This window comes from Rutidosis leptorrhynchoides, chromosome 1 (assembly GCF_046630445.1).
Source record: "Rutidosis leptorrhynchoides isolate AG116_Rl617_1_P2 chromosome 1, CSIRO_AGI_Rlap_v1, whole genome shotgun sequence".
NCBI lineage: Eukaryota > Viridiplantae > Streptophyta > Magnoliopsida > Asterales > Asteraceae > Rutidosis > Rutidosis leptorrhynchoides.
In genome coordinates this window covers 629,970,013-629,993,885 of record NC_092333.1, presented here as the reverse complement: position 1 = coordinate 629,993,885, position 23,873 = coordinate 629,970,013, and the positions used below count along the sequence as shown (strand labels likewise).

At 33.7% G+C, this 23,873-nt stretch overlaps 3 protein-coding genes across 3 annotated transcripts; 2 read left to right on the top strand and 1 right to left on the bottom strand.

Annotated features, from left to right (window-relative positions):
* The first annotated feature begins 291 nt into the window (after positions 1–291).
* LOC139848868 (uncharacterized) lies at positions 292–1,326 on the top strand. The gene has a single exon (XM_071838557.1). It carries the CDS (start codon positions 292–294, stop codon positions 1,324–1,326), a length of 1,035 nt encoding a protein of 344 aa, XP_071694658.1.
* A 2,655-nt stretch (positions 1,327–3,981) lies between these two features.
* On the top strand, positions 3,982–4,538 carry LOC139848856 (uncharacterized mitochondrial protein AtMg00810-like). The gene is made up of 2 exons (XM_071838545.1): positions 3,982–4,326; positions 4,377–4,538. Exons 1-2 carry the CDS (start codon positions 3,982–3,984, stop codon positions 4,536–4,538), a joined length of 507 nt encoding a protein of 168 aa, XP_071694646.1.
* Positions 4,539–6,431: 1,893 nt separating this feature from the next.
* On the bottom strand, positions 6,432–10,455 carry LOC139886334 (endoglucanase 25-like). The gene is made up of 6 exons (XM_071870137.1): positions 10,057–10,455; positions 8,958–9,271; positions 8,167–8,622; positions 7,948–8,083; positions 7,683–7,855; positions 6,432–7,142 (listed from the first exon to the last, which is right to left on the bottom strand). The coding sequence occupies exons 1-6, from the start codon at positions 10,427–10,429 to the stop codon at positions 6,741–6,743; spliced, it is 1,854 nt and encodes a 617-aa protein (XP_071726238.1). The 5' UTR covers positions 10,430–10,455; the 3' UTR covers positions 6,432–6,740.
* Positions 10,456–23,873: the final 13,418 nt, after the last annotated feature.

Here is a 23,873-nt window from a genome sequence, read left to right as displayed (position 1 = left end):
ATACACGAAATATTGTGCTACTTAGAATACATTCTATATTATTGTACATGTAATATAATCCATAGATAGAAGATCTCCAAAATATATTCCATTCTTGTAGCCTAGATAGTTGACTTTGTGGAGATTAGGGTTATAATGTATTCTTATATATATCGGCTATTATGCCTAATGAAAGCATCGATCATTCAACACTAATATGGTATCAGGCCTAAAACCCTAAACCTCCCACCCTTTGTTCTTTTCTCACAAATTCATTCTTTTTTCTACAACCTGTGAACCTACACTTTTTCAATGGCATATCAAAGTAGGCTACATCCTGCTTTTGCTGTTTCTAACATTAAAAATCACATTCCAATCACCCTAGAAATCAATAACTCACACTATAATACATGGTTTGAACTATTTCAAATTACTTGTCGAGCCTATGATGTGCTCGATCATCTGTCTCCTCCATCTAATTCTGCTGAGTCTTCAACAACAACAGATCCTGTTACACCACCCACAGTTGCTCAAATTGCACTCTGGTCACGGTTAGATGCAATTTTTCTTAACTGGCTTTATGGTACCATCTCGATTGAACTCCTCAATAACATATTTGAGGCAGGTTCTACTGCGGCTGCTACATGGTCACGCATCAAGGATATCTTCCAAGATAACAAGAGTTCTCGTGCTCTGTACCTGCAACGCCAGTTTAACAATATTAGACTGGATAATTTTCCAGATGTTACTTCTTATTGTCAGAAAATAAAATCAATTGCTGATCAACTAAGCAATGTTGATGATAAAGTATCCGATCCCAGAATGGTGCTCCAATTAATTGCAGGCCTCAATGACACTTATGATTCAATCGGTTCCCAATTGTCATACATCCAGCCCTTACCCATGTTTTATCAAGCAAGGTCTATGTTACTGCTGGAGGAAACACGAAAACAGAAACAACACATACCTTCTTCGACTCCATCGGATGTAGCGCTGCTTACAACCGGCAAATCTTCTTCGCAAATCCCCAATTTGATGCCTCCAAATCCGAATTTCACTCAACCACAATCGTCGTATGGCAATTACAATCGGGGTCCGGGAAATAATTGTGGTTCTTATCGTGGCAATTACAATAATCGGGGTCGCTCAAGCAATCGAGGAAGAGGGAGCCGAAGTTATTATCCATCGTATCCACGGACCTGGGCAAACCAACCACCTTGGGCTTATCAACAACCTTCTAATTGGGCTTACCCCCTTACCCATACCCGACTACAAGCTGGACCAGGCAACCCTCACCTCAACAGGGCTTTTGGGCTCTCGGCCTGCTCAGGCCCACTCTGTTGCTAATGATTCAACTAGCTATTGCCCAACTGATGTCGAAAATGCCTTGCACACTATGACGCTTAACTCACCAGAGGATACATGGTATATGGATACAGGGGCTACGTCCCATATGGCTTCTAGTTCAGGTAATCTAAACTCTTATTTTCCTTTAAGTGGATCTAAATACGTATTTGTAGGAAACGATCAATCTATTCCAATAAAAGGCTTTGGTCACACTTCTCTTAACTCTAAAAACCGTCTGTTCTTCTTACGTAATATACTACATGTTCCTAATATCGTTAAAAACCTAATTTCTGTCCAATGATTATCCATTGACAATAATCTTTCTTTTAATTTTGATCCTTTTGGTTTTACTGTGAAGGAATTCCCGAAGGACAACCCAATTCTCAGATGTAATAGCACTGGCGATCTCTATCCAATTACTTCCAACATGCTTCAACAAATAAAGAGGACTCCTCCATCTACTTTTGTTGCTTTTATCTTCCGACGTATGGCATCATCGTCTTGGACACCCGGGCGATAATGTTTTACGTTCACTTAGAAATAAGAATTTTATTCAATGTAATAACAAAGTTTCATCTACACTTTTTCAATCTTCTATTTTTGGGAAACATATTAAGTTGCCATTTATTACTTCTAATTCATCTACTTTGTCACCATTTGATATTATCCATAGTGATTTATGGACCTCGCCAGTTTTAAGCACTTCCGGTCATCGTTATTATGTCTTCTTTCATGATAACTATTTTAACTATTTGTGGACATTCCCTATTGCTAGCAAATCTGATGTATACTCTGTTTTTCTCACCTTTAGTCAATATATAAAAACTCAATTTGGAAAGACTATCAAAACGTTTCAATGTGACAACGGTACTGAATATAAAAATAAATCATTCTATCAATTTTGTACCAAAAATGGGATGGATTTTCGTTTCTCTTGTCCACATACATCTTCTCAAAATGGAAAATCTGAATGTAATATACGAGCAATCAATAACATTATTCTCACTCTCCCCTCTCACGATTCAATTCCACCCGCTTTTTGGCAACACGCCCTTCAAATGGCAACCCGCATTCACAATATTCTTCCTTCTAAATTTCCAAAGTCCCACACAAATACTCTATGCTCGCAACCCTTCTTATAATCATCTTCGTATCTTTAGTTGTCTATGTTACCCATTATTTCCTTCCGCCACTATAAACAAACTTCAACCTCGTTCTACGCCTTGTGTTTTCCTCAGGTATCCACACAATCATCGTGGGTACAAATGTTATGATATCAAAAATAAGAAGTTCTTTGTCTCTCGTCATGTCCTCTTTGATGAATCCACATTTCCCTTCGCAACACTCTCAAATTCTCCCTCTAATTATTATTTTCTTACTTCAATCCTCTTATCCTTCACTATAACCTCACGCCACCTAGTTCTAGTCCACCTGTATCTCCAAGCCCATCCCATGCTCAATCTAGTGGGCTTCCACATATTCATACTCCTTTGTCACAACCTACTGATCACGATACTTCTTCCATTCATGCTACATCGCCAACTTCTAATTCTAATTCCATTCACGATGCTCAATCTAACTCCCCTGTTACTACTAATACACAAACCACACCACCACCACCTCAAAGAACAATGACAACTCGTAGCATGGATGGAATTTTCAAACCAAAAACACCATTTAATCTTCTAGTTTCCACCTCTCTTTCTCCATTACCATCTACTCCTAAAGAAGCAATTTCTGATCCTAATTGGAATAAGGCCATAACCGATGAATATGATGCACTTATGGAAAATAAGACTTGGACACTTGTGCCTAGAACTAATGATATGAAAACTATTCGTAGTATGTGGATTTTCAGGCAGAGATATCGATCGGATGGTTCTTTAGAACGCTACAAAGCTCGATTAGTGGGTGATGGTCGAGCACAAACAGTTGGAATTGATTGTAATGAAACGTTTAGTCCCGTGGTTAAACCTGCCACCATCCGTATCGTGCTTAGTATTGCATTATCAAAGTCATGGCTCATCAATCAATTAGATGTTAAAAACGCGTTCTTACATGGGAAACGAGACCGTGTATATGCATCAACCTTATGGTTTCCGGGATTCAACTAAACCGGATCATGTATGTCTTTTGCACCGTTCCCTATATGGTTTAAAGCAAGCGCCTCGTGCATGGTATCATCGTTTTGCCACATTCATTTCGACTATTGGTTTTTGTCATAGCCGCTCCTATAACTCTTTGTTTATTTATCAACGTGGTGACGACACGGCATATCTTTTACTTTATGTTGATGATATCATATTGGTTACTTCTTCTACTTCACTTAGTGACAACATTATGTCTCGTCTAGCAAAAGAATTCGCTATGAAGGACTTGGGCACTCTTAGTTATTTTTTGGGTATTCATGTTACCCGTAATGCACACAGACTCTTCTTAAATCAAACGAAGTATGCTCAACAGATTATTGAACGTGCCGATATGGTTAATAGTAACACAGTTCGTACGCCAGTATATACAAATAGCAAGCTTAGTACCAATGTTGGTCGTCCGTATTCTAACCCGACATTATTTCGAAGCTTGGCAGGCGCTTTGCAATACCTTACATTTACCCGATCGAACATTTCTTATGCGGTTTAGCAAGTTTGTTTGCACATGCATGATCCTAAAGAAGCACACACGGATGCTTTGAAACGCATCATTCGGTATATTAAAGGGACGCTTTCCTTCGATTTGCAACTTCGTAAGTCGTCTTTACACTCGTTAGTGTTTTATATGGATGCCGATTGGGGAGGTTGTCCGGACACAAGACGATCCACATCCGGCTATTGTGTGTTTTTGGGAGATAATGTGATCTCGTGGTCTTCTAAACGTCAAGCAACTGTTTCTAGATCGAGTGCCGAAGCTGAGTATCGTGGTGTAGCCAATGTAGTCTCCGAATCTTGTTGGCTTCGCAACCTTCTATTGGAACTTCATGTACCTCTTTCAAAGGCAACCATGGTATTTTGTGATAACGTTAATGCTATTTTCTTGTCGGTAATCCTGTTCAGCACCAACGTACTAAGCATATAGAAATGGACATCCATTTTGTTCGTGAGAAGGTTGCTCGAGGGCATATTCGTGTTTTACATGTTCCTACTCATTATCAGATGCTGACATTTTCACTAAGGGGCTACGTCGTGTTTTATTTGATGATTTTCGGGACAAGCTAAGCGTCCGCCCTCCTCCCGCTTAGCCTGAGGGGCTATATTAGATATACACGAAATATTGTGTTACTTAGAATACATTCTATATTATTGTACATGTAATATAATCCATAGATAGAAGATCTCCAAAATATATTCCATTCTTGTAGCCTAGATAGTTGACTTTGTGGAGATTAGGGTTATAATGTATTCTTATATATATCGGCTATTATGCCTAATGAAAGCATCGATCATTCAACTCTAATAATAATTCATCAAAACATGGTTGTTTTAGACATTTACTCATCAAGTAGTCAAATGTGCAATTTTGACCAAAAATGTTTGGGGTCAAACCAATCTAATCCAAACAAACATGTCCAATTTGCCACTTTTTAGTTATAACTTATAACATAAACATATATCTGCAGGTTACTTATGATTTCCACAGTTGCTGACTCACATGGATGTTTGCGATCACGGAAGAGCAGACCAATGAGATATGTCAAATCAAAATCATGCCAACAGTTGTTCCAACCATGATTATTACAAATCCAAAACCATAACCAAATATCATCCCTGCAAGCCACATGGATGGGCCCGAAGGGATTAATAACACCGGGAAAAATGCTAACGAGGCTACAAGTATGAGTGCAAAAACTGGACGACCAAATGCAGTGGCCTCCCATTGCAACATTGGTAGAAGAATCTGTAACAATATCAGAAGGCCAAAAGATTTTAACTAGCATATTACTATCTCATAAGACATCTAAACACTTAAAGTATGGTCTAAATAAGGACAAGTTTAGCTCATTGAACTAAAATGAGATAACATTACCATTACCATAGTTGTGACACAAAAATCTCTTAATAATAGCTATGAAATAAAAAGCTAGATATGGCCATAGACCATAGTTAATGTTTATTTATATAGAATAGAAAGATCTTAATTTTAACTTTAAGGTTACAATATATACGGGAGATGGTTGAACTGTTGCAGCCTGTAAACCTCAGGGTTGGGCATATTTTTGAGTTTTTATTGCAATTAGATTGTATGATTATGTTAATAATAACCGTTGGTTTTGCATCCTGACATCATTACAAGAGGTGTCTCAGGTTCAAACCTAACTAGCTAGCAACACATCTTGAGGTGGCTAGGGAAAAAGTCGGAAATGGTCACCAGATAAGCTAGTCATGTCACATATATCTGAGTTTAATATACTCACCATCCCAAGTAACTCATGGAAAACTTTCTCCGATTACCCAATTGTGTTAATAATATTACTATCATTTAACTTATATATCTTACAATTTCACTTCCATTTTGTATCTTTCGGATTGCCAATTTGTATCCCTCTAAACCTATAGCATTAAGGCTTTACTAAGAGCATATAATTTCATGTTACTTGGCTACAACTAAGGAAGATGTAACTCAATCATCAAGTTACGTTAATTACTATATATCATCCACAAAAGTAATACATAACCTAATGTTACTTAAAAAGGTGATTAAAATATAGAAACTACGTAAGAAAAGAGTTAATTAGAGTTTAAACATACATACATACATAGAATCAATGAATCAGGTAGTGGAGGTGGTAGTCACCGGTAACTTTTTATACTTTTGGTTCTTTATACTCCGAAAATTTTAAAATGTAGTACCGGAAATTGGGTGTGTGTGTGTGTTGGGGGGGGGGGGGGGGGGGGGGGGGGGGGGGTATTGGTTTGGTATGTGTTCTTTACAAAAACTGCTCCAGATCAATATACCAAAGCACTTAACCATGGCTGGATTAAGACCTTCATTTTTCAAACTTGAAACAGCTTAGCTGTTAAGAATCTTATTTAGGAATAGAACGTTGATGGTATGGTCTTTAATCGAACTAGTACTAATTGGAAACTGAATATATTTTGATTAACATACAATTAAGGGAAACAAAAAGATTTCATTCAAAAACAATCAAAAGTGTTGCAGAGTTCCCATTGTTACAAATTATACATACATTTTGATTTGTTTGTTTATGCTACATCCAAAAAAAAAACACATACATACTATTATCATATATGTATAATCACAAGTTCCATTTTCAAAAGTAAACCGGCCCCATTCTTCCCCAACCCATATCCACATATTTTCATTTACCGTTTCCCCTGCTGCAAACCATCCTATAAAAACAACTATGAGTACAGAAAGATGTCGTTCATTGTAAGTCAAACAGATGTCAACGTTGTCACTCATGGCTTCCATGGAGCAGGCGGTGGTGGAGCAGTGGGAAACATAGGCGGCACCGCCGAAAACATGGTGTTTTTATCGATCTTTGATGTTCTATCACCTGAAAGGGCTACTAGAGCTGCAACTAAACCAGCGTTTCCAGCAAGAGTTGGTTCTGTGTAATTGTAATTCGTACGTACGTCGTGGAAACCGTCACGTCTGTCTGGGCCCGCAACCATAGCACCAACTATAGTATTGGGATTTGCTTTTTTAGCATCTCTCCATTTGATTCCACCTGTGCAACTGTACTTGATTCTGTTTTTGGGTATGGATGCACCCCTGTGATGAACTTGTTTTGGGTAGTGGGACCCAAAACCCACAAGATAACTCATCTTTCTTGGGTTCTTTCCAAGTATATAGTCAATCTGTAAAATCAAGAAAACAATGTCTTACTAAGATAGTAGTAATTAGAGGTGGCAAGATGGGCCAGTTTGATTGACCAATCCGTTTCAATTATTTTCAAATTTCAAGGTAGCCAATTTATATGGAATGAAATTATTGTTGGATTTTGCTAACGACAGCCTTGAGGGCTTTCGTTAAGACGCTTAATACATTTGTATATAGCAGTTAGTTATTAACTTTATGGTGACAGTTGCTTGATTATTCAAGTATTTTATGCGTCTTAACGACGGCCCTGAGGGCTGTCGTTAGCAAAATTCATACAAAATTAATGAGAAATGACAAAAGGTGTTAGCTGGCCAATACAGTCCAGTTGACCCATCAAGACCACTCTTAAGGAAGTTTTTGGTTCTAGCCGATTCGGTCCCATTTGATTATGTTGTTCACCTTAAACGAACCAAAAAGATTCAACAATAAGCCATATTACGTTTTATCCATTTTGACACCAACTTCACTTCTAACAGTAATATCATTCTGAAAAGAAATAATTCGGTGATAACGAATACCTGAGTCTGTGCAAACTTGCGTAACTCGTTAGTTGAATAGAAATTGGGTCCACAATACCACCCCGGGGTATCAGCAGCATCAAGATAGTCACTGTAGAGAGTTGCTAAAAAGGCTGCATTCACGACATACTGAAGTGGCTGAGGTCTTCCATGGTTTAACTGGATCAACCCACCTAAAACACAACATAACCGTCATCCATAAGATAAAAAATAAATAAATAAATAAATAATAAATAAAATCAAGTGCATTTAACTGCTAGTTTACCTTTTGTTCTGTTGAAACTTGAAAAGTATGGCAGGTATGAGCACATGATTATGCTTGTTTGATTATGAAACGTTTGCAATGTTTCTTCATACGGATAACCAGGACTTAGAAACAATCTCAATCGAGTAAGTAACACCTAAAAGACAACATTAAGCATCATGATTAACCAACGAACAATGTGGGTTTCAATTCATTTGTATAATAATCACTGAAACTTACTTGAGCTCCGGTAAGTTTATTATCCCAGCTAAGAACACCATAATCGGGCCCACCCCAAAACGCACCAGCATGTTTAGCAAGTTTTGGGTGACTCGCAAGGTAAAGATACGACTGGTTACCAGTCGCATAGTACATCCAAGTTCCTCCCCATACGAACTCATCCCAATACATACTCGAATTGTAAAACGTTGCAGCATCGGCCCCACCGGCACTGTACAACCCACGTTGATTTCTCGCGAACGTCCAAAGGGTTGCAGCACCATGAACAAGTTTCTTTGAGTACGCCTTGTTGTCTTTGAAAACAATCGATGCGGATGCTAGAGCAGCCGCCATTTCTGCTGCAAGATCGGAGCAACTCGAGCATTCGGTAACGGGCCGAGCGTAGTCGATGTCTTCGGGTCTCATCCAACAGCTATGGTCATTCGGGTTTCCTCCTGATGTATCACCTGTCCCAACCTACAACACAAGATCCATAACAAGTTAGGGTGTGTTTGTTTACCTCTTAATTGAATGGTTCAACACAATGCAGAATCATTCAACGCGTTTATTTCTGAGCTCTGAATGACATTTGATGCTGAATGGAAAAGTTGAAACACACTCTTAATAATTTTATCTCATTTCATATTGTTCATTCAGAATAACTATCAAAAAGGTTATTGTTATTCAGAACCTTTGAATCATTCAGATTATTTACCATTCAATGCTTAATCATTATGTTTTATCAAATACAACCTCAGACTAATTATATCCAAATTTTCGGGTAACTGAATATATTTATAACGAGAAGTCACCTGAGATACGAGTTGGGTGATGGTATCAGCCGTAGAGTTGAAGGTCTTGAGAAAGTAATCAGTTCCCCATTTAATGATCTCTTTAACATGATTAAGTTCACCCGCGGCTTCATATTTGGCACTGTATTCGATCACACTCCAACTTAACATGGTCATAGCAAAAGCTTTTGGGAAATGGAACTTAATGGTATCCCCTGCATCATAATATCCGCCCACGAGATCCTTAATAACTGCCCCGGATTTATCAGCTTTACCATCGTTCAAACACGAGTTACCCCTCCATGATACATTATTATGCTTCGGAAGCTTTCCAGCTGCATATATCAAACACAAATGAAAATTAAAGCACAAGATCGTATAATTCTGCCAGAAGGAAACTTATTCAACAATAAAGTTTCCTTCTTTAGTATATTTTAAATTTCCACTGAATTATTATGTAAAGAAGTAGATGAACTTATCATCATTTTAAAAATTTACTAAAGTTTCCTTCTTTAGTATATTTTAAATTTCCACTGAATTATTATGTAAAGAAGTAGATGAACTTATCATCATTTTAAAAATTTACAGAAAGTTGAATCATTTTTAATGTGATGATGAGACTCTTTGACTAAAAAGTCAAAGTGTAACCTAAGCAATAGGAAATTAAGAATCTTTTTATCAAATTATTAACATACAATTATGAATAATTAACAATGATATGTGAATAATATGACTTTTCTATTACAAGTTTCACTAGATTTATAATTTATCAATTATGCTAGAAAACTTAAGAAATTCAGATCAATTTTTAAAGAAAAGATAAGACCTTTTGACTAAGAGTCAAAAAATAAAAATATTCTACTATCAAATAACTGACGTAATCAGCTGAAATAGATTTGTTACAATCATAGCACAAATTAGCAAAAAATGGATCCACCGACACCATGATCATCGTATAACTTTACCAAAAAAATCACTTTAGACAAATAATAATTCAATTGTTCTTATCTTCTTAACAATATAGCAAATCCCTATTTTGAATGTGATTTTAATTTTTTACTAAATAACAGATCAGTAATGAATCAAAATCTAAAAAAAAGAGATTTAATTAAAAGCTTACATTTTTGAGCATTGAAGAACATAAGAGCTTTTTCAAGAGCAATAGTGTAATTATCAGGGGGAGGTGCATGTTTATGATGTCTAGGCACAGTTTTAACAATCAAAGTAACAAAACCAGCAATGAATCCAGCTGCAAGTATCAATCCAACCGTCCAAACAAAGATCTTACGGCTCACAATAATACACCCCAGATCTACATACTTTTTTTTCTTTTGTTCACCGGGACCCAACAACCAACTCTGTTGTGTTTCATCTAACGGCCGTGATAACGCCGCTCGATCAAAGTCGTTCAAGTTTCGGCTCCGGTCATCATCCGTAGCCGAATCTGCATTGTTTATCTCCAATGCTCCGCCCCATGGATCCCTCCCATACATATTGTTATATATAATATAAAGATAGATATATGTAACTACAGTTGTTAATTAGACAAGTTTACTGTTTGGTCAAGAATCAAGATTCAAGACCCAGATGGGATTTGGTTAAAAGAATCAAAACCCAGATGGAATTAAGGTTTTTTCAATATGAATTGATCTGGGTTTTGATTGAAATGTTGAAAAGTTGTTGCCTTTTTTGTGTATGTGTGAAGAGTGGGTTCTTGAGGGGGTATGATGTATAGAAGGTAATAATGTAATGCTGTTGGTGGGGATTTGGTTGTTTGTATTTGCAATGTTAATGTATTTTGTGTAATTTTTATTACTAAAAAAGTGCGTGCTAATTATTGTCAGAAAGGGAAAATATAGAAAATTGGGTGGTGAGAGACTATCTAGTCTACTAAAAGACAAAGACAGTCTGTCTAACTCTATTTGCTGTTTTGCAAGTAACTTACCTTCAATGGTGACATTTTATCTTAAACCGCGTGTGTTTGTTTGTTTGACCCCTTGTATGATGTAAAAATAGTACAAAAGGCCCCTGGATTTATAACTTATGCTTCATCACTAATCATACTTTGTCTTGAGTAATGTATGTTTATAACACTATATGATATGATTGTATACGTTTATAGTTATAGTCAAAACATTTTGTGGCAATTCTAGATTCAAAATTAAAAGAGATATTATGTTATACAATTTGAGTGGCAATTTATAAGTTTTTCAAAGAACGGTTATTTGCATTCGAAAAATCATAAATTTTAAAAAATGTATGAAATTTATCTTTAAATTTAGTGATGTCTTGTAAATTTTTAGCGATAACTTGTAAAAAGAAATTTAAAGTAGTAGGAATCTTGGGCCTCCCACTATCCTATGTAAATTCACTTGTATATACATACCTAACTTAAATTGGATGTTGTTTTTTTTATGTCTAAGAGTTTTACTCACATCGTCATTAGACATGTGTTCATTAATTAGTTTTGTATGCATGTATCATTATATCATTTTCAGTTGTTATAATTCCAAATATAAATGTAAATGATTTAACATTAATTGTGAAAACATGGAAATATTATGTGTTGAATACTTGAATATGATATTGTTTTTTATACTACACAATTAGTATAATTTTATGCATAAGCTACTAGTTAGTTCAAAATTTTGTAGAATAAATATGTTCCAGAATTAGATTGAATACAACTTCAAGTGAAATCGGGTAAGTAGTAAGCTAGTTGAATGGTGATTGAATAGTTTTTTTTTTTTTTTTTTTTTTTGAAGGACAAGTTGTTGGCGTCGAATACTCTCATTGGCCACGCACGCACGCTTTTGGACGAAAACCCGAACCGCATTACAGAGATCCGAACCTTAAACCATCTCAAGGGGCAGGTATGTCGGACCTGAGTCCTGAATACGGGTCGGTAAAACCTCTCCGAGGCAATCCGGCTTTCATGAAATAAATTTCACAGATATTTTTAAGGGGAGAGACTCGAACTTAAAACATCTCCACCCTCATCTCAATACACAATTGTAAATAGGTGAATCACCCCAGGTATGTCAACATTGCAACGGGTTCAACATTTGGTTTTGTGAACTCATATATGAAATTATATATAATAAGAAATTATAGGTGCTACTAACAGAACCTTTGTTTCATAACATGAGGGAGAAATATGTACATGTTAAAAAGTTTTAAGGAGAAATCAAAAAATGTATTTTTGAAGCTAGAAGAATTAAAGTGTCTTTGACGTAGCAATCCAAGTGTCCTTATAACAACGAGGTTTTGAGTTTACATGGGTGGACAATATGTATACATTCATAGAAAAATAGTGTTGAAGTTGTTGTTTCAAAACATGTGTATCGGCAGGGACATGTTAGCCATGTGTTGACTTTGTCAACCCATCCAGCGGTCCCCGGTAGCCCACTGGAGCCTGGCGAAACACCATCACCCATTTTCCCACAGCATGTCAGGCCCGATAAACGAACCTGCATTGTCATTGTTTCAATCTTCGCATGCGTGGGACCAAGGGATCATTTGGGCCCGGTAAGAATGGGTTTTGATCCAATTATTTGAAAAATCCTCACCTAGTGGGAATCGAACCCTCACCTCCCCTAAGGGAGAGTGAGTCATTCACCACTAGGCTATTGGCCCATTCTTAGATTCGAACCCTCACCTCCCCTAAGTTGTTGATGCATATTTTAGATTCCGTAGCCTGACGGATAGTTTAGAAATGTTTATATTTTATGTTGTACCTATATAAATGTAATTGCGTGAAAATGGTCATTCGTATCAGCATATGTGAATGGAGTGTTCATTTGTGCGAATCAAGGCTTTGTTGAGCATAATGTCCATCTGTATGAATGATGGGCTCATTAATTAATTTTATATACCAAAATTCACGCCAATTTGTGTCGTCTGATTACTCGGATACGACAAATCTTATGCCGCTTTTTTTTTACCCTAACTTAATCACCACCAAACTCTTCTTCCAGATTACTCTTCACCTCCAAAGCCACCGGTAGACAACAAAGCCACCACCACCAATAGATCCCACCAACCCATTTGTTCGGCATGCTGAAATGTCCCGTTCATATCGATTATAAACGTTTCATATTAATTGATTTCTTTGCGAGGTTTTGACCTCTATATGAGACGTTTTTCAAAGACTGCATTCGTTTTTAAAACAAACCATAACCTTTATTTTATTGACAAGGTTAAAAGGACACCACATAGATTATCAAGAATTTGATAATCTAAAAATATCACACTTACACACGACCAATACATATTGGTTTACAATATTAATATGTTACAACAAAGTAAATCTCGAATGCAGTTTTAAACAATATTATACAAGCATGCTGACACCAAATCTTGTCCATATTTTAGCATGCAACAGCGGAAGCTCTTAATAATCACCTGAGAATAAACATGCTTTAAACGTCAACAAAAATGTTGGTGAGTTATATGTTTACCCTATATATATCAAATCGTAATAATAGACCACAAGATTTCATCTTTCAATAACATACAATCTGTATAAAAATCATTCATATGTTGAACACCTGGTAACCGACATTAACAAAATGCATATAGAATATCCCCAAAACAGAAATCCATCTGTATTAATAACTCGAAGTACTAATGCATACCATTTTCTAGTATAGGGGGAGTTAGTGCCCGTAGATCTTCCTTTAGGATTCGCGTCAATTAGGGTGTCTGTTCCCTAATTCTTAGGATACCAAGCTAAAAGGGTGATGTCTGTTCCCTAATTCTTAGGATACCAAGCTAAAAGGGTGATATTCGGTATTCATAATCCAACATAGAATGTAATTTCAAGTACTTGTGTCTATTTTATAAAACCTTTATAAAATATTAGATTTAAAAGTGGGACTATAACTCACTTTCACAGATTTTTCCTTCGTCGGAATAAGACTTGGCCACTGGTCGATTCACTAACCTATAACAAATATGTATATATATATATATATATATCAAAGTATGTTCAAAATATATTTACAACATTTTTATTACGTTTTAATGATTTGAGTTTGTTAAGTCAGCAGTCCTCGTTAGTAACCTACAACTAGTTGTCCACAGTTAGATGTACAGAAATAAAGCAATATATATTATCTCGAATCAATCCACGACCCAGTGTCTACAAGTCTCAGACTCGATCACAACTCAAAGTATATATATTATTTTGGAATCAACCTCAACCCTGTATAGCTAACTCAAACATTACTGCATATAGAGTGTCTATGGTTGTTCCGAAATATATATATATATGGGTCGATATGATATGTCAAAACATTGTATTCGTGTCTATGGTATCCCAAGATTACATAATATATGTTAGAATACATATATAATACAATATAATTAGTTAAGTTATGATTTGTATAGATTTGTTACAAATTTCACGTAGCTACAACAAGCAAAATTATTAAATCTTGTTTTACCCATAATTTCTTCGTTTTAAATCCGTTTTGAGTGAATCAAGTTGCTATGGTTTCATAATGAACTGAAATTTATGAAATTAAACATAAAATGTATAAGTTTATAGTCGGAAATACAGGTTACAAGTCAATATTGTAAGAGGTAGTCATTTCAGTCGAAAGAACGACGTCTTGATGACCATTTTGAAAAACATACTTCCACTTTGATTTTAACCATGATTTTTGGATATAGTTTCATGTTCATAAGAAAAATCATTTTCCCAGAAGAACAACTTTTAAATCAAAGTTTATCATAGTTTTTAATTAACTAACCCAAAACAGCCCGCGGTGTTACTACGACGGCGTATGTCCGGTTATACGGTGTTCTTCGTGTTTTCAGGTTTTAAATCATTAAGTTAGCATATCATATAGATATAGAATATGTTTTTAGTTGATTTTAAAAGTCAAGTTAGAAGGATTAACTTTGTTTGCGAACAAGTTTAGAATTAACTAAACTATGTTCTAGTGATTACATGTTCAAATCTTCGAATAAGATAGTTTTATATATATGAATCGAATGATGTTATGAACATCATTACTACCTCAAGTTTAGTAGGTAAACCTACTGGAAGTGACAAAAATTGATCTAGCTTCAAAGGATTCTTGGATGGCTTGAAAGTTCTTGAAGTAGAATCATGACACGAAAACAAGTTCAAGTAAGATTATCACTCGAAATAAGATTGTTATAGTTATAGAAATTGAACCAAAGTTTGAATATGAATATTACCTTGAATTAGAAAGATATCTTACTGTAAATAAGAAAGATTTCTTGAGATTGGATGATCACTTAAAATGGATTAGAAAGCTTGAAAGTAGACTTGTAAACTTGAGAGTATTCTTGATTTTATGAAACTAGAACTTATAGAATTTATGAAGAACACTTAGAACTTGAAGATAGAACTTGATAGAGATCAATTAGATGAAGAAAATGGAAGAATGAAAGTGTTTGTAGGTGTTTTTGGTCGTTGGTATATGGATTAGATATAAAGGATGTGTAAGTTTGTTTTCATGTAAATAATTCATGAATGATTTATAATATTTTTTGTAATTTTGTGAGATATTTCATGTTAGTTGCCAAATGATGATTCCCACATGTTTAATGACTCACATAGGCTGCTAAGGAGCTGATCATTGAAGTGTATATACCAATAGTATATACATCTAGAAGCTGTGTATTGTACAAGTACGAATACGGGTGCATACGAGTAGAATTGTTGATGAAAATGAATGAGGATGTAATTGTAAGCATTTTTGCTAAGTAGAAGTACTTTGATATGTGTCTTGAAGTCTTTCAAAAGTGTACAAATATATCTTAATACACTACATGTATATACATTTTAACTGAGTCGTTAAGTCATCGTTAGTCATTACATGTAAGTGTTGTTTTGAAACCTTTAAGTTAACGATCTCATTTAATGTTGTTAACACATTGTTTATTATATCTAATGAGATGTTAAATTATTACATTATCATGATATTATAATGTATGAATATATCTTAATATGATATATATACATAAAAATGTCGTTACAACGATAATCGTTACATATATGTCTCGTTTCGAAATCCTTAAGTTAGTAGTCTTGTTTTTACATATGTAGTTCATTGTTAACACACTTAATGATATACTTAATTATCATTTTATCATGTTAAACATAGTGTATCTATATCTTAATATGATTCATATGTATTTAGTAAGACGTTGTTATAACGATAATCGTTATATATATCGTTTCGAGTTTCTTAATTCAATAATCTCATTTTTATGTATATCACTCATTGTTAATACACTTAGTAAGATACTTACTTATCATAATCTCATGTTAACCATATATATATCCATATATATATCATCATGTAGTTTTTACAAGTTTTTAACGTTCGTGAATCGCCGGTCAACTTGGGTGGTCAATTGTCTACATGAAACTCATTTCAATTAATCAAGTCTTAACAAGTTTGATTGGTTAACATGTTGGAAACACTTAATCATGTAAATGTCAATTTTATTTAATATATATAAACATGGAAAAGTTCGGGTCACTACACATGCCACCAGCAACACCGATACGAACTAACATCACGAACCCTCTATAACAACCCTCACTTTTTGACTTCTGAAATTACTGAAATGACCCTAGGGTTTACTGCCTGACTATACGTATTAATTATTTAAGGGTTGTTGTGACGATCGTTCCAAATCCATATGGACGAACACGTCATTCATTGATTTCATTGCGAGGTATTTGACCTCTATATGATACGTTTTGTAAACATTGCATTCTTTTCAAAAGGTACACGATAAATAAATATCAATTTCTAAGGTTTTCAACGTTTGATGATTTCTACATATAGACAATCACCATAAATAATAGTTTACCATAATACATCTGTTGACAATAAAGTCAAAATAAGATACACGGTGATGATTTTGTGAATGCAAAGTTTTCTTGAATAAAACATGTATGACTCCATGCACATAGCTTGTATCACATATAAGCAAACAGCGGAAGACTTCTAGAAACCTGAGAATAAACATGCTTAAAAGTGTCAACACAAAGGTTGGTGAGTTCATAGTTTTAATGTTGCGCATTATCTGTATATAAAGGTGAATCACAAGTTTCAGTTGTTTCATCCAGAAACGTTTATCAAAATATTCTACGAAATTGAGCACCCTGGTAACTAAACTTAACGTATATATATTTTATACCCGTTGTATAATCATCTTAATAATACACGCAAACCAACGTGTACGCTTCTCAAATAGCATACGTCCGTTAAAAGGCTAGTGCTCTAGCTCGGACGGGGATATCAAGCCCTATGGATCCATATACTACTACTCGCGCCCACCAGTTCTTATAACTGGCAGTTACTATTTACCAAAGCTAAGGGATTTTCGGTTCAAACTCAGTATAGAATTTAGTATGTACTTGTGTCCATTGTTTTTAAAATAAAGTGCATGCATTCTCAGCCCAAAAATATATATTGCAAAATCATTTAAAAAGGGAGCAAATGAAACTCACCTTAGCAGCATATAAAGTCGTTCACCAAAATGTGACTGAAACTCGGATTACCAAATAATCGTAGATCTCGACCTAGAGAACATATGTTGGTCAATAAATGTCTATCAAGCTAGGTCAGGTCATAGTGTATAACAATCCTAATGCTCGAGATCGACATACAAAAGTTATCCAAAGTCGTTTCAAAAAGTCAATTTTGACAATAATTCAACAAAACGAGACATGGCTTATATATGGATTCATTTACTTGGCTGGCAATATTCAAAAATCCAATTTATAAATCTTACAAACAAGTTTCAAAAGCAATTTCAATCAATGTCAATCATAATTCAGTTGATCATATCTTTTAATTCGTTCACCGAAATTACGCGATTTCTAAATGAAAAGTTATTGATTTTTCGCCAGCTTTCTAAAAACATGCATATCATATACCTTTTATCGGTAATATATGTATTTACTTCGGGATTCATCATAACTGTTTAACGATAAAATTTAGCATACAAGCATGCATAAATATATATACTCGAGCACTAGACATGGATGCACAATTAATATATAAAAGATAAGATATGAATGCTCACATATCAATATTGTGATCCAATATTGCAGGAAAGTACGTAGACGCAACAGAGATGATAAACACTAGGTTTGTCTTGCGAATAATACCCATGAATATTACCCATAACTTCCATAGTTATAACTCATAATTTCCTTAGCTCTATCCCGTTTGAAAACCCATTTTGAAAGTGACACCTGAAATGTCCCGTTCATATGGATTATAAACGTTCCATATTAATTGATTTCGTCGCGAGGTTTTGACCTCTATATGAGACGTTTTTCAAAGACTGCATTCATTTTTAAAACAACCATAACCTTTATTTTATCGATAAAGGTTTAAAAAGCATTACGTAGATTATCAAGTAATGATAATCTAAAATATACCGTTTACACACGACCATTACATAATGGTTTACAATAAGAATATATTACATCAAAAATAAGTTTCTTGAATGCAGTTTTTACATAATATCATACAAGCATGGACTCTAAATCTTGTCCTTATTTTAGTATGCAATAGCGGAAGCTCTTAATAATCACCTGAGAATAAACATGCTTAAAACATCAACAAAAAATGTTGGTGAGTTATAGGTTTAACCTATATATTATCAAATCATAATAATAGACCACAAGATTTCATATTTCAATATACATCCCATACGTAGAGATAAAATTCATTTATATGGTGAACACCTGGTAACCGACATTAACAAGATGCATATAAGAATATCCCCTATCATTCAGGGAAATCCTTCGTACATGATAAAAATGAATTCGAAGTACTAAAGCATCCGGTAGTTTGGATGGGGTTCGTTAGGCCCAATAGATCTAACTTTAGGATTCGCGTCAATTAGTAGATCGGTTTACTAATTCTTTGGTTACCAAGCAAAAGGGGCATATTCGGCTTCGATCATTCACCCATATAATGTAGTTTCATTTACTTGTGTCTATTTCGTAAAACATTTATAAAACTACATGTATTCTCATCCCAAAATATTAGATTTTAAAAGTGGGACTATAACTCACTTTCACAGATTTTTACTTCGTCGGGAAGTAAGACTTGGCCACTGGTCGATTCAAGAACCTATAACAAATATGTACATATATATCAAAGTATGTTCAAAATATATTTACAACACTTTTAATACATTTTGATGTTTTAAGTTTATTAAGTCAGCTGTCCTCGTTAGTAACCTACAACTAGTTGTCCACAGTTAGATGTACAGAAATAAATCGATATATATTATCTTGAATCAATCCACGACCCAGTGTATACACATCTCAGGCTAGATCACAACTCAAAGCATATATATTTTTGGAATCAACCTCAACCCTGTATAGCTAACTCCAACATTACTGCATATAGAGTGTCTATGGTTGTTCTAAATAATATATATACATGGGTCGATATGATATGTCAAAACATTTGCATACGTGTCTATGGTATCCCAAGATTACATAATATATTAGAATACATGTATAATACATTATAAGTTAGCTAGGATATGATTAATATAGATTTGTTACCAATTTTCACGTAGCTACAACAAGCAAAAATATCCAATCTTGTTTTACCCATAACTTATTCGTTTTAAATCCGTTTTGAGTGAATCAAATTGCTATGGCTTCATATTGAATTCTATTTTATGAATCTAGACAGAAAAAGTATAGGTTTATAGTCGGAAATATAAGTTACAAGTCGTTTTTGTAAAGGTAGTCATTTCAGTCGAAAGAACGACGTCTAGATGACCATTTTGGAAAACATACTTCCACTTTGAGTTTAACCATAATTTTTAGATATAGTTTCATGTTCATAAGAAAAATCATTTTCCCAGAAGAACAACTTTTAAATCAAAGTTTATCATAGTTTTTAATTAACTAACCCAAAACAGCCCGCGGTGTTACTACGACGGCGTATATCCGGTTTTACGGTGTTTTTCGTGTTTTCAGGTTTTAAATCATTAAGTTAGCATATCATATAGATATAGAACATGTGTTTAGTTGATTTTAAAAGTCAAGTTAGAAGGATTAACTTTGTTTGCGAACAAGTTTAGAATTAACTAAACTATGTTCTAGTGATTACATGTTCAAATCTTCGAATAAGATAGTTTTATATATATGAATCGAATGATGTTATGAACATCATTACTACCTCAAGTTTAGTAGTTAAACCTACTGGAAGTGACAAGAAATGATCTAGCTTCAAAGGATCTTGGATGGCTTGAAAGTTCTTGAAGTAGAATCATGACACGAAAACAAGTTCAAGTAAGATTTTCACTCGAAATAAGATTGTTATAGTTATAGAAATTGAATCAAAGTTTGAATATGAGTATTACCTTGTATTAGAAAGATATCTTACTATAAATAAAAAAGATTTCTTGAGGTTGTATGATCACTCTACAAGATTGGAAGTAAGCTAGCAAACTTGGAAGTATTCTTGATTTTATGAAACTAGAACTTGTAGAATTTATGAAGAACACTTAGACCTTGAAGATAGAACTTGAGAGAGATCAATTAAATGAATAAAATTGAAGAATAAAAGTGTTTGTAGGTATTTTTGGTCGTTGGTATATGGATTAGATATAAAGGATGTGTAATTTTGTTTACATGTAAATAAGTCATGAATGATTACTCATATTTTTGTAATTTTATGAGATATTTCATGCTAGTTGCCAAATGATGGTTCCCACATGTGTTAGGTAACTCACATGGGCTGCTAAGAGCTGATCATTGGAGTGTATATACCAATAGTACATACATCTAAAAGCTGTGTATTGTACGAGTACGAATACGGGTGCATACGAGTAGAATTGTTGATGAAACTGAACGAGGATGTAATTGTAAGCATTTTTGTTAAGTAGAAGTATTTTGATAAGTGTCTTGAAGTCTTTCAAAAGTTTATGAATACATATTAAAACACTACATGTATATACATTTTAACTGAGTCGTTAAGTCATCGTTAGTCGTTACATGTATATGTCGATTTGAAACCTTTAAGTTAACGATCTTGTTAAATGTTGTTAACCCAATGTTTATTATATCTAATGAGATGTTAAATTATTATATTATCATGATATTATGATATATTAATATATCTTAATATGATATATATACATTTAAATGTCGTTACAACGATAATCGTTACATATATGTCTCGTTTCGAAATCATTAAGTTAGTAGTCTTGTTTTTACATATGTAGTTCATTGTTAATACACTTAATGACATGTTTACTTATCATTTATCATGATTAAACATAGTGTATCAATATCTTAATATGATTCATATGTATTTAGTAAGACATTGTTATAACGATAATCGTTATATATATCGTTTCGAGTTTCTTAATTCAATAAACTCAATTTTATGTATATAATGTAGTGACCCGAACTTTTCCATGTTTTTATATATTAAATGAAATTGATATTTACATGATTAAATGTTTCCAACATGTTAAGCAATCAAATTTGTTAAGACTTGATTAATTGAATAGGTTTCATATAGACAATTGACCACCCAAGTTGACCGGCGATTCACGAACGTTAAAACTTGTAAAAACTATATGATGACATATATATGGATATATATATAGTTAACATGATATTATGATAAGTAAACATATCATTAAGTATATTAACAATGAACTACATATGTAAAAACAAGACTACTAACTTAATGATTTTGAAACGAGACATATATGTAACGATTATCGTTGTAACGATATTTAATGTATATATATCATATTAAGATATATTAATACATCCTGATATCATGATAAAGTAATAATTTAACATCTCATTTGATTTAATAAACAATGGGTTAACAACATTTAACAAGATCGTTAACCTAAAGGTTTCAAAACAACACTTACATGTAACGACTAACGATGACTTAACGACTCTGTTAAAATGTATATACATGTAGTGTTTTAATATGTATTCATACACTTTTTAAAGACTTCAAGACACTTATCAAAATACTTCTACTTAACAAAAATTCTTACAATTACATCCTCGTTCAATGTCATCAACAATTCTACTCGTATGCACCCGTATTCGTACTCATACAATACACATCTTTTAGATGTATGTACTATTGGTATATACACTCCAATGATCAGCTATTAGCAGCCCATGTGAGTCACCTAACACATATGGGAACCATCATTTGGCAACTAGCATGAAATATCTCATAAAATTACAAAAATATGAGTAATCATTCATGACTTATTTACATGAAAACAAAATTACATATCCTTTATATCTAATCCATACACCAACGACCAAAAACACCTACAAACACTTTAATTCTTCAATTTTCTTCATCTAATTAATCTCTCTCAAGTTCTATCTTCAAGTTCTAAGTGTTCTTCATAAATTCTACAAGTTCTAGTTTCATAAAATCAAGAATACTTCCAAGTTTGCTAGCTTACTTCCAATCTTGTAGAGTGATCATCCAACCTCAAGAAATCTTTATTATTTACAGTAATATATCTTTCTAATACAAGGTAATACTCATATTCAAACTTTGATTCAATTTCTATAACTATAACAATCTTATTTCGAGTGGAAATCTTACTTGAACTTGTTTTCGTGTCATGATTCTGCTTCAAGAACTTTCAAGCCATCCAAGGATCCTTTGAAGCTAGATCCATTTTTTCTCATTTCCAGTAGCTTCCAGAAAACTTGAGATAGTAATGATGTTCATAACATCATTCGATTCATACATATAAAGCTATCTTATTCGAAGGTTTAAACTTGTAATCACTAGAACATAGTTTAGTTAATTCTAAACTTGTTCGCAAACAAAAGTTAATCCATCTAACTTGACTTTTAAAATCAACTAAACACATGTTCTATATCTATATGATATGCTAACTAAATGATTTAAAACCTGGAAACACGAAGAACACTGTAAAACCGGACATACGCCGTCGTAGTAACACCGCGGGCTGTTTTGGGTTAGTTAATTAAAAACTATGATAAACTTTGATTTAAAAGTTGTTCTTCTGGGAAAATGATTTTTCTTATGAACATGAAACTATATCCAAAAATCATGGTTAAACTCAAAGTGGAAGTATGTTTTCTAAAATGGTCATCTAGACGTCGTTCTTTCGACTGAAATGACTACCTTTACAAAAACGACTTGTAACTTATATTTCTGACTATAAACCTATACTTTTTCTGTTTAGATTCATAAAATAGAGTTCAGTATGAAACCATAGCAATTTTATTCACTCGAAACGTAATTAAAATGAAGAAGTTATGGGTAAAACAAGATTGGATAATTTTTCTTGTTGTAGCAACGTGAAAATTGGTAACAAATCTATATTAATCATATCCTAGCTAACTTATATTGTATTATACATGTATTCTAATATATTATGTAATCTTGGGATACCATAGACACGTATGCAAATGTTTTGACATATCATATCGACCCATGTGTATATATTATTTGGAACAACCATAGACACTCTATATGCAGTAATGTGGGAGTTAGCTATACAGGGTTTAGGTTGATTCCAAAAATATATATACTTTGAGTTGTGATCTAGCCTGAGACGTGTATACAATGGGTCTTGGATTGATTCAAGATAATATATATCAATTTTTTTCAGTACATCTAACGTTAGACAACTAGTTGTAGGTTACTAACGAGGACAGCTGACTTAATAAACTTAAAACATCAAAATGTATTAAAAGTGTTGTAAATATATTTTGAATATACTTTGATATATATGTACATATTTGTTATAGGTTCGTGAATCGACCAGTGGCCAAGTCTTACTTCCCGACGAAGTAAAAATCTGTGAAAGTGAGTTATAGTCCCACTTTTAAAATCTAATATTTTTGGGATGAGAATACATGCAGGTTTTATA

Excerpts from the sequence above, each read along its gene's own strand:
- LOC139848868 (XM_071838557.1), top strand. The coding sequence starts at position 292 with ATGGCATATCAAAGTAGGCTACATCCTGCTTTTGCTGTTTCTAACATT.
- LOC139886334 (XM_071870137.1), bottom strand. The coding sequence starts at position 10,429 with ATGTATGGGAGGGATCCATGGGGCGGAGCATTGGAGATAAACAATGCA. Across the intron at positions 8,623-8,957 it reads TCACCCAACTCGTATCTCAG|GTTGGGACAGGTGATACATC; the intron begins GTGACTTCTCGT and ends CTTGTGTTGTAG. Across the intron at positions 7,856-7,947 it reads AAGTTTCAACAGAACAAAAG|GTGGGTTGATCCAGTTAAAC; the intron begins GTAAACTAGCAG and ends GTTGTGTTTTAG.
- LOC139848856 (XM_071838545.1), top strand. The coding sequence starts at position 3,982 with ATGCATGATCCTAAAGAAGCACACACGGATGCTTTGAAACGCATCATT. Across the intron at positions 4,327-4,376 it reads CTCTTTCAAAGGCAACCATG|CACCAACGTACTAAGCATAT; the intron begins GTATTTTGTGAT and ends AATCCTGTTCAG.